This window comes from Myxocyprinus asiaticus, chromosome 46, assembly GCF_019703515.2.
Source record: "Myxocyprinus asiaticus isolate MX2 ecotype Aquarium Trade chromosome 46, UBuf_Myxa_2, whole genome shotgun sequence".
In the NCBI taxonomy this organism is placed as follows: domain Eukaryota; kingdom Metazoa; phylum Chordata; class Actinopteri; order Cypriniformes; family Catostomidae; genus Myxocyprinus; species Myxocyprinus asiaticus.
Window position 1 is genome coordinate 12,675,684 of NC_059389.1, and position 13,361 is coordinate 12,689,044.

Consider the following 13,361-nt stretch of genomic DNA (forward strand, 5'->3'; position numbering starts at 1 on the left):
ATTAATAAATTATGTACAAAATATATTGTTAATTGATACCTAATCCATTAACTAATTAGTTAATTATAATGTTATAGAATGGAAACTTATTGTAAATTTTTACCATAAGAATATATACTAAATGTGTAGAAATGCTTCGTAATGCTACCTCTAATTACACTGTTAATGTTCTTATTTTAGTATGTAATAATTATTCTCTTAACTTGTAATACATGTAACATGGACACTGTAATGGAAAGTGTTGCAGAGAAAACAAAACGGCGATATAGATAACAATATATCATAGCATAGAATATAAAATATTTAATTGTTGAAAGAGACTAGTAATCATATTTCTTCCACAGAACCGATATAATCCAGATAATAAATATCAGACCCTCCCGGGCAAGTTTTGTCGACCAGAGCAGAATGGAGTGAGACTACTGCCGTCTTCCCCTCTGCAAGTGTCTCCAGATGAAAGTGAAGACAGTGAATTCAACCTAAGTAAGAAATCAAGTAAAGTGCCAAAGTCTTTTTTATAATAAAAACTCACAGGGGTGTTATGCACCTATTTTATTTATGTATTTATTTAATATAAATTTGTATTTGATTTATTTTAATTTTATTTAAAGATTAAACCATAGGCTGTAAAGTTGATTTTTAGTATGAAAAATTAAATATTATTACAAAATAATTTGTAAAATAGAGGATGAAATAATAAAAGAAAAGTAGAAAAATAAATAAAAAAACATTAAAAGAATTAAAAAACATTAGACTAGTGGTACAATCTTTATCTAGCGTGCAAGTTGATCTGGGTTCAAATCCTGGCCTTATAGGCCTGTATATGTATATATATTTATTATTATTATTATTATTACTACTAATTTATTTATTTATTGTATAAACCAAGCAAATAAACATTTGGAGCGACATGAGGGTGGGTAGATAACAGAAATTTAAGCTTAAAGCAAGTCATCCATGGAAGGTGCAACTTGATTGGACTGTTCAAATATTGGATAAACACTGTTTTATCTGCAATTTGTATACTGTACAACTTAATTATCAAATAAATAAATAAATATACACTGGTGGCCAATAGTTTGGAATAATGTACAGATTTTGCTCTTATGGAAAGAAATTGGTACTTTTATTCACCAAAGTGGCATTCAACTGATCACAATGTATAGTCAGGACATCAATAACAAAAATTCAAAGAGTTAAAATACTTAAACTACTTCAAAGGGTTCTCATCAAAAAATCCTCCACGTGCAGCAACGACAGCTTTGCAGATCCTTGGCATTCTAGCTGTCAGTTTGTCCAGATAGGTGACATTTCACCCCACGCTTCCTGTAGCACTTGCCATAGATGTGACTGTCTTTATCGGGTACTTCTCACGCACCTTACAGTCTAGCTGATCCCACAAAAGCTCAATGGGGTTAAGATCCATAACACTCTTTTCCAATTATCTGTTGTCTAATGTCTGTGTTTCTTTGACCACTCTAACCTTTTCTTTTTGATTTTCTGTTTCAAAAGTGGCTTTTTCTTCCCATAAGGCCTGCACCCCTGAGTCTTCTCTTTACTGTTGTACATGAAATGGTGTTGATCGAGAAGAATTCAATGAAGCTGTCAGCTGAGGACATGTGAGGTGTCTATCTCTGAAACTAGAGACTCTGATGTACTTATCCTCTTGTTTAGTTGTACATCTGGCCTTCCACATCTCTTTCTGTCCTTGTTAGAGACAGTTGTCCTTTGTCTTTGAAGACTGTAGTGTACACCTTTGTGAAATCTTCAGTTTTTTGGCAGTTTCAAGCATTGTATAGCCTTCATTCCTCAAAACAATGATTGACTTACGAGTTTCTAGTGAAAGCCGTTTCTTTTTTGCCATTTTTGACCTGATATTGACCTTAAGACATGCCAGTCTATTGCATACTGTGGCAACTCAAAAACAAACACAATGTTAAGCTTCATTTAACGAACAAAATAGCTTTCAGCTGTGTTTGATATAATGGCAAGTGATTTTCTAGTACCAAATTTAACATGATTACTCGAGGATAAGGTGTTGGAGTGATGGCTGCTGGAAATGAGGCCTGTCTAGGTTTGATCAAAAATGACTTTTTTCAGGGGCCTGGGTAGCTCAGTGGTAAAAGACACTGGCTACGACCCCTGGAGTTCGCTAGTCCGAATCCCAGGGCATGCTGAGTGACTCCAGCCAGGTCTCCTAAGCAACCAAATTGGCCCGGTTGCTAGGGAGGGTAGAGTCACATGGGGTAACCTCCTCTTGGTCACTATAATGTGGTTCGCTCTCGGTGGGGTGCGTGGTGAGTTGAGCACAGATGCCGCGGTGGATGGCGTGAAGCTTCCACACGCGCTATGTCTCCGTGGCGGCGCGCTCAACAAGCCACGTGATGGTCTCAGACACGGAGGCAACTGGGATTCATCCTCCGCCACTCGGATTGAGGCGAATCACTATGCGACCACGAGGACTTGAAAGCGCACTGGGAATTGGGCATTCCAAATTGGGTAAAAAAAAAAAGACTTTTTTCAAATAGTGATGGTGCTGTTTTTTACATCAGTAATGTCCTGACTGTGATCAATTGAATGCCACTTTGGTGAATTAAAGTACCAATTTACTTCCGAAACTATAAAATCTGTACATTATTCCAAACTTTTGGCTGCCAGTGTATGTATACTGTGTATATATATATATATATATATATATATATATATATATATATATATATATATATATATATATATATTTAAATCCACCCTAAAAAATCTGAGAAGGCACTTGGGGCTCAGTTACAGGCATGAAGCCAACTCATGTGATTTCTGTTTTATTTCATGACTTTAAACCTTATTAACACTGTGTAGCTTCAATTGCCGTGTTGCTGCTTTTATGCTTGTTTGCTCTTCCGTTTGATGAGCTCAACAGACTGTACTCTTACTTCTTTTGTCCTTTGAGCTTTTTAACCATAACAGCTTTGCCTGGGACTTCTTTAACTGTCTTTTTCAGCCTTTCTTTAAGACTAAGGTATCTTTGCATGGGCAACTCTGTATTTTCTCTACTCTTTCTCTCTGACTAATCCTTCTCTACGGCTGTGTGGCTGTCTCCACGTGCGTTTCCTCTCTCTCGCTCCATATGAAGATCGCTGCCGAAGTGCCAGCGCTCCAGCTTTAGGTATTGTCCTCTAAATCTCCAGTTAGCATACTACCATATAACACACTCTTGCTGTGTCATATAGGATTTATCCTAAGCGCTGCTATCCTTTTTTTAGGCGGAAAGCAAAAGGGTCTCTCTCTCTCTCTCTCTCTCTCTCTCTCTCTCTCTACACACCCTTATAGAGATTATACTTTTATGAGCCCTGCTACTTTGCTTTAAGTTTAATGTGTGCATCCAGGAAAAATCCATTTGGGTTTACTCTGCATAAGGCAAACAAAACGTTGTCGAGCATTTAGCCCTGTTGTGCCCGTTTGCTTTTTATTAAAATTCTCAATTTGATTTGCCCTGAAGTTTTAATTGGCCACAATGCAACAATATGTGTTTCTGTGTTTTTTTTAAAGGTGAAGTATGTAATTTGTATGCCACTAGCGTCACCAAACAGAATTGCAAAAATAATAATAGTTTGTTTTCTAAGAGGTCAGAAAGATAGTCCTGCCCTAAAATCACAGCATTGATTAAGCTAATGTTGTTGTGTGAGGCTTGTCGGAATGCTCAAACAAACAGAGCAATGTTTTGAAAGCGCCACAGTGTTTACACTTTCGGGAAAATGTACCTATGGATAGCTTACATATTGTTGCCTCTGCTGGGAAATGAGGAAGTATTTTAACATAAATAAAAAAATCCACACTTCACCTTTAAATAAGTTACTAGTTTGTATAAAATCAAGAAATTGCAGCAGACGTCTCACAGAAGTGAATTCATGGCTTTTCCGCCATGTTGTGGTTTTATTTTGTGCTTATGTTTTCTTCTGCTCTCTTGCATGGCAAATTTTCGGCCCAGGACCACGGAGAAAGCATGATCAGTTTGTGGTTGGTGGGTACAAATAGGATTATGTGTATTCAACCCAGTAGAGAACCTCTAAAATCATAAGCAGTCAAAACTCTCAGAATAAGTGGATTACTTATTGTTCACAGGAAAGACAGAGAAGGCGGATGACTCTACCCTGTCTGATCTTTCGCCCATGTCGTCTGGGGTAGATTCAGGCCAGCAGTCCCCCGTTTCACCAGAAAACAAGAAACACCATAAAGGCATCAGAAAACTGTGGGGAAAGTGAGTATTTATTTATTCATTTATTTTACATACATTTTGTATTTTATTTATGTATTCTTTTATTTTTTTATTACTATTATTATTAAACATAATGGAGGTGGCACCATATGCTGTAAAGTACATAAAGTACATGATGAAGAGTTCAAGGTATTGCACTGGCCTCCAAATTCCCCAGATCTCAATCCGATTGAGCATCTGTGGGATGTGCTGGACCTACAAGTCCGATCCACGACGGCTCCACCTCGCAACTTACAGGCCTTAAAAGATCTGCTGCTAATGTCTTGGTGCCGTATACCACAGGACACCTTCAGGGGTCTTGTAGAGTCGGCGCTGTTTTGGCGGCACGCTGAGGACCAACAGTTTGGGTCATCAGTTTGTATAAATATATATATATATATATTACATTTAAAAAAATAAAAAAAAATCTAAATAGAAATAATTAAGATTATAAAATAAATCAGACAAAAGTCCAACTAAATATTCATTGATTTTATCCAACAGGATTTATAATAAAATCTATTATTTTATTTACCTATATAATAAAAATTATTAATAAAAAAAGATGATAAAAGATCAAACTATATTTCTAGAATAATGAGTAGAACAGGCATTTATTAAGGAAGAATATGATACATTTTGCTTTCTTTTTGACATTAAGCAATTCAATTCTTTCTCCTCTGACTTACAGGATCAGGAGAACACAGTCGGGCAGTCTCCCTGCAGAAGGTTCTGACTCTGAGTTCAAGAGAGGGGGCTTCAGATCCACAGCCGGCCCTCAACTCACCTGCCTGGGCATTGGTGTCTCTTCACGGTATCTCATCACCTACAATGAGACCTATTCTGAAGATGCATGCAACCGCATTTGTTTTAATTTTCCATTTCATTCCCATGTGTCCTGCAGTGAGGTGAACACCCCCTTTTCGAAGTGGTCATGTGATCAGGTGTGCGAGTGGATGGAGGACTTTGGACTGGGTCAGTACATAAATATGGCCAGACATTGGGTCACAAGTGGTCAGACTCTCCTCTCTGCCTCCTCACAGGACATTGAGAAGGTGAGAGATTTGTCAACGAAAATTTTAACACACACTAGAGAGCTCACACTTCATTGTAATAGCACATTTTTAATGACAGTCTCTGTTTTATAAAACTCTGGTTAACTCTTCAGCTTTTAGATTTTAATATTGTAGTGGAGGACACCTCATAAATGCAGTGATTATTGATTTCTGATGAATTCTTAAAGGACAAGTGTGTCATTTTTTCAATGTTAAAATACTTTTTTCCGATCCCAGCTTAATATGCAACAACTGTAAGTAAAGTAACTGTAAAAGTTTATGGAAGCTGTTTGGAAAAAGTCATTATTTTTGCAATTCTGTTTGGTAACGGTAGAGGCCCACATCATGCACAGTTCATCCTTGTGTTCAGATTAATTTTATTAATATGAATATCTTCATTTCATTGCAAACAAGAATTCACATAATTCTTATGATTTCTTCTGGATTGCATGATAAAATGACAGAGGATTTTGTGTTTTCCCATTTTTACAAACACAACATCCATGTTTTAACAACCCAAAATCCTCATGCAACACCTGGCCGTTCCCATCAATTTATTTGTCTACGCTTTTCACATCAGGACTTTGCGGTGCCACTCAAATCCTGGTTTGCATCAGCTTGTCATTTAACCAGTAGTTTCATATAATTGTGTGTTTCTACCTGCCAGAACAGCTTTACCCCCTGTTTCACATTAGTCATGCTGTCCGACTTACTAATTTGCTCTGCCATCAAACATGTCATCAAACAATTTACTTTGTCAACAAACATAACAAATACATAGATATTCAGATTTGGTCCACAGTCTATCAGATCATGTAGCTTTTATGTAAAGCTTTCCACTTCTTGTAAAGCATTTTTTATAATTAATTTAAAAATATTTGCATTTTGCATTTCTTCATAACAATGTAAAAAGAATATGTCTGCTACAGAATCAGCTTTTTTCTGGATTGGTTTTCACATTTAGGAACTGGGAATAAAACACCCTCTACACAGGAAGAAACTCCAGTTAGCTCTGCGCTCCTTCAGCAATAAGATGACAGAGAAATCTTCAGAACTGGATCACATCTGGGTCACACGTAAGTACCGATGAACCAAAACTATGAGGCGATGTCTTTCAATGCTGTGTATTTGGAGTTCTGTGGCTTCATATTCCGTGTGGGCCTTTGTTGATGGGACGTAAATACGTCATATAATGTCAGTTAGTAACTGTGTTTACGCTCTGTATAAAGGCACAGTGTTATTTATTTACAGGCTGGCTGGACGATATCGGCTTACCGCAGTACAAAGACCAGTTTAATGAAGGACGTGTAGATGGCAGAATGTTGCAGTACTTAACAGTGGTAAATATCTGTGTTGACTTCCTGTAGTGCCTTGCTTTACCACTGTTGTTACTTTTATATATGATTAATATTGCTGCTTTGGATTTGTTTTCAGAATGATCTACTGTTTCTGAAAGTCACCAGCCAGCTGCATCATCTCAGTGTCAAGTGTGCCATCCACGTCTTGCATGTGAACAAGTTCAACCCCAACTGCCTGAAGAGAAGACCTGGAGATGAGGTGTGGATGAGAGAAAGGGAGACTTTTTAACTTCTCACATCCTTCAGATGAAGCTCATAATCAATCTGTTAATTCATGTGTCTTGACAGAATAAGACATCTCCTTCTGAGGTGGTTCAGTGGTCTAATCACCGTGTGATGGAGTGGCTCAGATCGGTTGATTTAGCAGAATACGCACCCAACCTGAGAGGCAGTGGAGTGCATGGTGGACTCATTGTGAGTGACTCAAATCAGCATTTTCCTTCATCATGCATGTTATAAAGCAATGGAGGCAAAGAATCTGTCAATATTTACTCACCCTCAGGAATTTTCTATAAAAGTTTCTAAAAGGACCAAAAAAAAGTACTATTAAAGAATTACTGTATAAAAGTAGTCCATGTGACTCCTGTACTATGACTCCTGTCTTCTGAAGCCATACAGTATTAAAGTTGATGTCACATAGAAACAAATAACAGCTTACAGGTTTGAAATGGCGTGAAGATAAGTCAATAATTACAGAATTGTCCGTTTTGGGTGAACTACAAGTCCGGTTCTTTGACAGCTAGGCTTCACTCACTTTGCATGAGATAGTTGTTGCTTGCTTCAGATCATGATATCCATGAGATATTTAGAAATGGCCAAATACAGTAACTTAAACTACATATCTTAGGCTTAAATTTTCTCTTTTTTTTTTTTTACAGATTTTGGAACCTCGTTTTAATGCAGATACCCTTGCTTTGCTCCTAAATATCCCACCTCAAAAGACACTTTTGAGGAGGCACCTGGCAACCAACTTTAACACGTTGGTGGGCTCTCAGGCTCAACAAGAAAAACGAGAGTACATGGAATCATCAAACTACACACCACTGACCACAACGGCGAAGGTCCGGGTAAGAAGTTTATATCAAATCCATTAACTCATAATTTGGTCACATAAAATGGTGAGAGATCACATTCGCTGACCACACAAAAATTACAATTGTCACATTATTTACTCACACTCATGCCATCCCAGATGTGTATGACTTACTTTCTTTTGGTGAACACAAATGAAGATTTTTAGAAGAATATCTCAGCTCTTGACCCCTTACACATCTTATATGGGGGGCATTTTTTTACCTTTACAAAGGTATTTTTTTTTCCTTGCCTTATGACTCCGTTATCCTTTTATGTCAAATGCATTCATTTGATCAATTAATTCAATTTTAAAATGCCATGTTTCGATGATTACAAAATTGCATGATCTCTACATTGCATAGTGTGCACTGATACTGAAACCATTTTTTTTTTTTTTTCTCATTCACATATTTCCAAAAATTTTGGTTATTAAATTAACAGCCTACAAAACAAATGCACCGACACAGAAGAGTAGATGATTCCAGATTTGGAATGAGGAGCTTATAAAAAAAAACTTCAAGCCAATTTAGTAAAACAATGAACATTAGTCAGAGATATGATTCTTACACCAAAAGTGGTTAATGTTCTGTAAAATTATTATTGTATAATTAATAACGATTTATTTAACATCATTGCCATTTAACACATCCAGATTTTATTTTTGTTAATATTATTATTATTAACTACATTGTAGCATTTGATCATTTTAGCGCGTGCGCATGACATTGTTCTGATGCAGAGCATGAGAAGTGGAGTGCCCGTCTGTGCTTGTTTATGGCGTGAGCATTCGCCACTGACTCGGCAACATCTGCACAACAGATGTCACAAACAAATAATGTTCAGCGAAAATTCAAATGAAAAACACGATGGATATATTAATTTGGAACTATGTCAGATTGCAGGGGATTCTTTTTTTTTTTTTTTTGCCCTGAGCCTCCGAAAATTTCCGACCCTGGATGGAACTTGAGATGGAGATGAGAGATGTAACAGGTGTTTAAGTGTCTCTCTTCATCATGCAGCTGGTTCATTACGCAAATCATTTTTGCAATTTCTGCTTTTCTTGAAAATGTGCTGCATTATGAATAATGAGGGAGCGCCAAGATATGAAAGGCGCACATGCATGCAATGTTAACAGCTTTGTTGTTTATAAATAGGAACAATATAATTTTATTGCGTCGCTCACTTACGGAGATGTGGTATAATGCCATTTGCATGTCGAATTAACAGGTTTAGAAAGGTTTATACATCTGTAACATCTTAAGTTCAGTATCTATGCGACAAAGCACTTTCTCACTGCATGCGCTTACACTTCTGACACTGCTGACAGCTGCAAGAGAGAAAGAGAGAGCGCGGATTTATTGTGCAGCTTCTTGAATTACAGTTTGATAAAAACACAAGTTTATTGATTTGATTTGTTCATCTGCATCTATTGGTTTACTAAGTTGCAGCTGTAAAGTGCAAAATCAAAGGTCATTGCGGGCCAACTTTGGTCATCTCTGGTATAGACATACAGAGCTGAAATTTTCTTCTAAAAATCTTCGTTTATGTTCACCAAAAGAAAGAATGTCATACACATCTGGGATGGCATGTGTGTGAGAAAATTATGAGAGAATTTTCATTTTTGGGTGAACTATCACTTTAATACCTCCAACCTTACACCTCAGAATGAACATGGAAGCCCTTAAACACACAAATATAACACACAGAATTAGACACATTCACCATAGGCTGATTTGTATTTAATCTTAGTTGATGCAGCACATGCATTCTGACACTTAGATTTTGCTTAGGCCCTCTAGATGAAATGTGCTGAGCGAATGGCCCCTCTTTGTACTTACTAAGCACAATGAAGCATTGGAAACAGACAGTCCACTTTTAGACTGTTTAGCCACCCATTCACTTTTCCTGATAAGAGAAATAGAAAGTGTATCTTTAAATATGCACTACTTCTGCAGAGAGTTAAATTCTTTCAGCTAAGGAGAACAAGCATTTCATCATCAAAGGATATTTTATAGTTGTCCTTGTACTTCGCCTTTGAGTGCTATTTGGAGTCAAAGAGTTACTTTTAGCTTATGATATTTCGACATCAGCACTAGGGGTGTAAAATTTATGAATGCATTACAATGCAAGCATCATTATTACTATTGCTTATACTTAGGGTTAGGGGTTTCGGAAAACTTGTAAAGCAACCACCCAGAACACCTTAGCAACTGCATAGCAACGTACTGTAAAAATCAAGCCATTATAATAATGTATTATTTATATTTAAATCTCAAAAGTCAAGGAAATTTTTATAGTAAATCTCTCTCTCTCTCTCTCTCTCTCTCTCTCTATATATATATATAATCCCCTTTTCTCCAAATTTGGAATGCCCAATTTCCACTACTTAGTAGGTCCTCGTGGTGGCACGGTTACTCACATCAGTCCTAGTGGTGGAGGACAAGTCTCAGTTGCCTCGGCTTCTGAGACAGTCAATCTGCGCATCTTATCACGTGGCTCGTTGTGCATGACACCACGGAGACTCACAGCATGTGGAGGCTCATGCTACTCCGCGATCCACGCACAAATTACCACGCGCCCCACTGAGAGCGAGAACCACTAATCGCGACCACAAGGAGGTTACCCCATGTGACTCTACCCTCCCTAGCAACCGGGCCAATTTGGTTGCTTAGGAGACCTGGCTGGAGTCACTCAGCACACCCTGGATTCGAACTCACGACTCCAGGGGTGGTAGGCACCGTCAGTACTCGCTGAGCTACTCCGTGATTTCATGATGCATCACATCGTTTAATAACGAATAATAATCATATCTTTTTTTCTCCATTCTATTCATTCTTATCTTCACTCTTATTTCTTCCTCAGCCACGTAAAATGGGTTTCTCCACTTTTGGGCACCGTAAGAAACATGCTGACGACTCTGCAGACTACATCTGCCCTCTGGATGCATCCCAAGCCCAGGCCCTGCTTAACGGGGCCAACCGGCCCTACAGTGGCTTTAGGGGCCTCAGTCCCATCTTTGACAGGGACCCAGAGAGACAGGAGCAGGTGGGACCTCTACAGAACTGATGCTGTTGAGCTTGCAGCCAATAACCCTCCACCCATATCCCACCAACCGCACCAACCTCCAAACGACACCCTGGTTCCTCTCAGTGCCATTATCTAACACCCCAGCATCCCAGCATTTACAGAAAGACACTCAGTGGAGGGGTTGAAATGTATTTGGATCCAAGGGTTTAGTACTGTATTATGACATCATTATCAATTCACCAAGGCAAAAGGGTTTAGTCCTAAATACTCTCTAGTGCCACTTCAACTGTGATGGACAGTCGGATATTTTCAGCAAAATGACTTTATACATGTTTTTGTGATTTAAAAAAAAAGTATTTTAAATTATCAGAGATTTATCTAACAAGTATTGCATTTTTTATAACCTAACACCTACTTTGGCCTGTTTTAAAAGACAGTATGTACAATGACATTATGCAATATTTGCATATATTTTAGGGATTTATTTAATGGTATATTTATGTTGGTGAATTTTAAGTACACATCCAGAATATTTATTCTTAAATGTTCAGTGCATTTTGAACGGCCTGACTTGTGGTTATTTTCATACAATAAAACACAAAAGACTATTTTTATAGGTAAATATCTTGCCTATTCAGTTAAAAAGGACCCTCTTTTGGACTGTAACGATATTCCCCAAAACTTTGTTACATAATAAACTTCCTCAATCATTCTGATATTACTTTTTGTTTTATTTACAGTACATAGATAGAGAATTCTAGAAACAATTTTACAAAAAGCATATTGGATGATACAAGATAAATAGCCTACATAAAAATTCACAAGGCCATTCAGACCGAACATGTTCTTGCGCTGAAAAAAGTAAGATGCAGTGCAATGAATAGAACAGAAAGCATGTGTCTCAAGACATGTTTTTAGAATTTCTTTTAAAGCAATATTCCGGGTTCAATACAAGTTAAGCTCATTCGACAGCATTTGTGGCATAATACTGATTACCACAAAAATTAATTTTGACTTGGCCCTCATTTTCACCTCCATTGTAAGTGACCTCACTGTAACCTCGATTTTTACTTTTTTTTTGTAAAGGAGGGACAAGTCAAAATTATTTATTGTGGTAATCATCATTATGCCACAAATGCTGTCGATTGAGCTTAACTTGTATTGAACACGGAATATTCCTTTAACCTGTCTACTCTGAACAATTCTGCGCTCCTGTGCAAGATGCTGAATAAAATATCAAGACAGTGGCACAATGGTCAAAGACATCCATCTAGCACATGATTACATAGAAAAACAAGTGAAAAAACAGCACAGATGTACGCAAAATGTGTTCAGTGTGAACGGCCCCTTACTGTACCATTCTGTCATAATTTTCCTTGATTACTGTTTTCTCAGCTGTATACGTGACTAAATCCTCTTGCCAAGTCAAGCAAATGTCTTTAATCACAAACTTTGCAGAAAGACATTGACATGCTTGATTAACAAGCATTAATCACTAACTGGATGTCATCCATGCATCTGGCCACACTTATTTTCACAATGTGAAGACATGTATGCTAGGAAAGGATCATGCTCTTTAGGGGAAGGGCATTATGTCCAGGTACATTCTAATATACATTTTACTATTCACATTACTTGCATTCCAAAGCGTCCTTAACATTATTATCATTATCATTCTGCTAAAAGGTGCACTCCTATTTTTTTCCTAATTAAAAAAAAAATTTAACTCCTAAAGACATTAATTGTAATTTTGCAATATATGTAGGAAATCATGATCACTCACATTAAAATGAAGACTCCAGTTATATTAGTAACCTTATAAAAGCTGTTTTATTCTACATGGAGAGGGTCCGCACATGGGGGCTGCCATGTTAGAATCACATGACCAGCTGAATACTACTCGCTTAATTTCAGTAACTGTCCTGTTTTTTGACACTTTCACTCATTGATTAAAGTAATCACGGCTGACTGTGAATACTAAGTTTCTAAAATGTCATCTGAAAATGAAAACTATTGATTTTAAATGATGCTGCATCCAAGCCACTAGGTGTCAGTGTAAGACCAAGATATTAATGAAAACAAATGAATACATTCTGTATACAGTTTAGCAAAATGGATTTCAACAATTACAGGCCCTTTTGACTTTCAGTTTCATATATCTAAAAATTGAAGAGTAAATAAAGATATCTTAAAGCTGAAGTATGTTTTTTTTTGTTTGTTTGTTTGTTTGTTTGTTTTTGTGCCACTAGCACCACCAAACGGAATTGCAAAAAATAAGCTTTCTGAATACACCCCGTCTTCCATTGGTCAAACAAAGAGATAGTCCACCCCCAAATCATGCCGGTGGTTAAGTAACATTGTTGGGGCGGGTCTAAATGGTCAGTTAAAACAACAAACATATTGTTTACAGTTTTCAAGAAAGTTAACCTATAAATTATTTACTTGTAGTTGTCTCTGCATATTAAGCTGGGATAGAAGAAAGTATTTTAACACTGACAAAGTTACATCAGCTTTAAAACAGACTTTCTTACTAGTTACAATAATATTATATATTTGAAATTAGCATTGCCACTAGTAAAAACAGATATCAAATTGTCC

General features: G+C 37.1%; 1 protein-coding gene across 13 annotated transcripts in view; it reads left to right on the forward strand.

The window, feature by feature from the left end:
- Nucleotides 1-11,479, forward strand: part of LOC127435855 (liprin-beta-2-like) — a 71,822-nt gene extending 60,343 nt beyond the window's left edge. For 10 of the 13 annotated variants that reach the window (XM_051689582.1, XM_051689586.1, XM_051689587.1 and 7 more), the window contains 11 exons: nt 345-483; nt 3,983-4,015; nt 4,117-4,252; nt 4,941-5,063; nt 5,154-5,304; nt 6,269-6,380; nt 6,556-6,644; nt 6,739-6,861; nt 6,951-7,076; nt 7,541-7,729; nt 10,599-11,479. In XM_051689582.1, coding sequence (XP_051545542.1) covers nt 345-483; nt 3,983-4,015; nt 4,117-4,252; nt 4,941-5,063; nt 5,154-5,304; nt 6,269-6,380; nt 6,556-6,644; nt 6,739-6,861; nt 6,951-7,076; nt 7,541-7,729; nt 10,599-10,802 — 1,425 coding nt within the window. In that variant the 3' untranslated portion in view covers nt 10,803-11,479. The remainder of the gene's footprint in view (nt 1-344; nt 484-3,982; nt 4,016-4,116; nt 4,253-4,940; nt 5,064-5,153; nt 5,305-6,268; nt 6,381-6,555; nt 6,645-6,738; nt 6,862-6,950; nt 7,077-7,540; nt 7,730-10,598) is intronic. The other 3 variants (XM_051689584.1, XM_051689589.1, XM_051689583.1) reach the window with 2 other exon arrangements.
- Nucleotides 11,480-13,361: the final 1,882 nt, after the last annotated feature.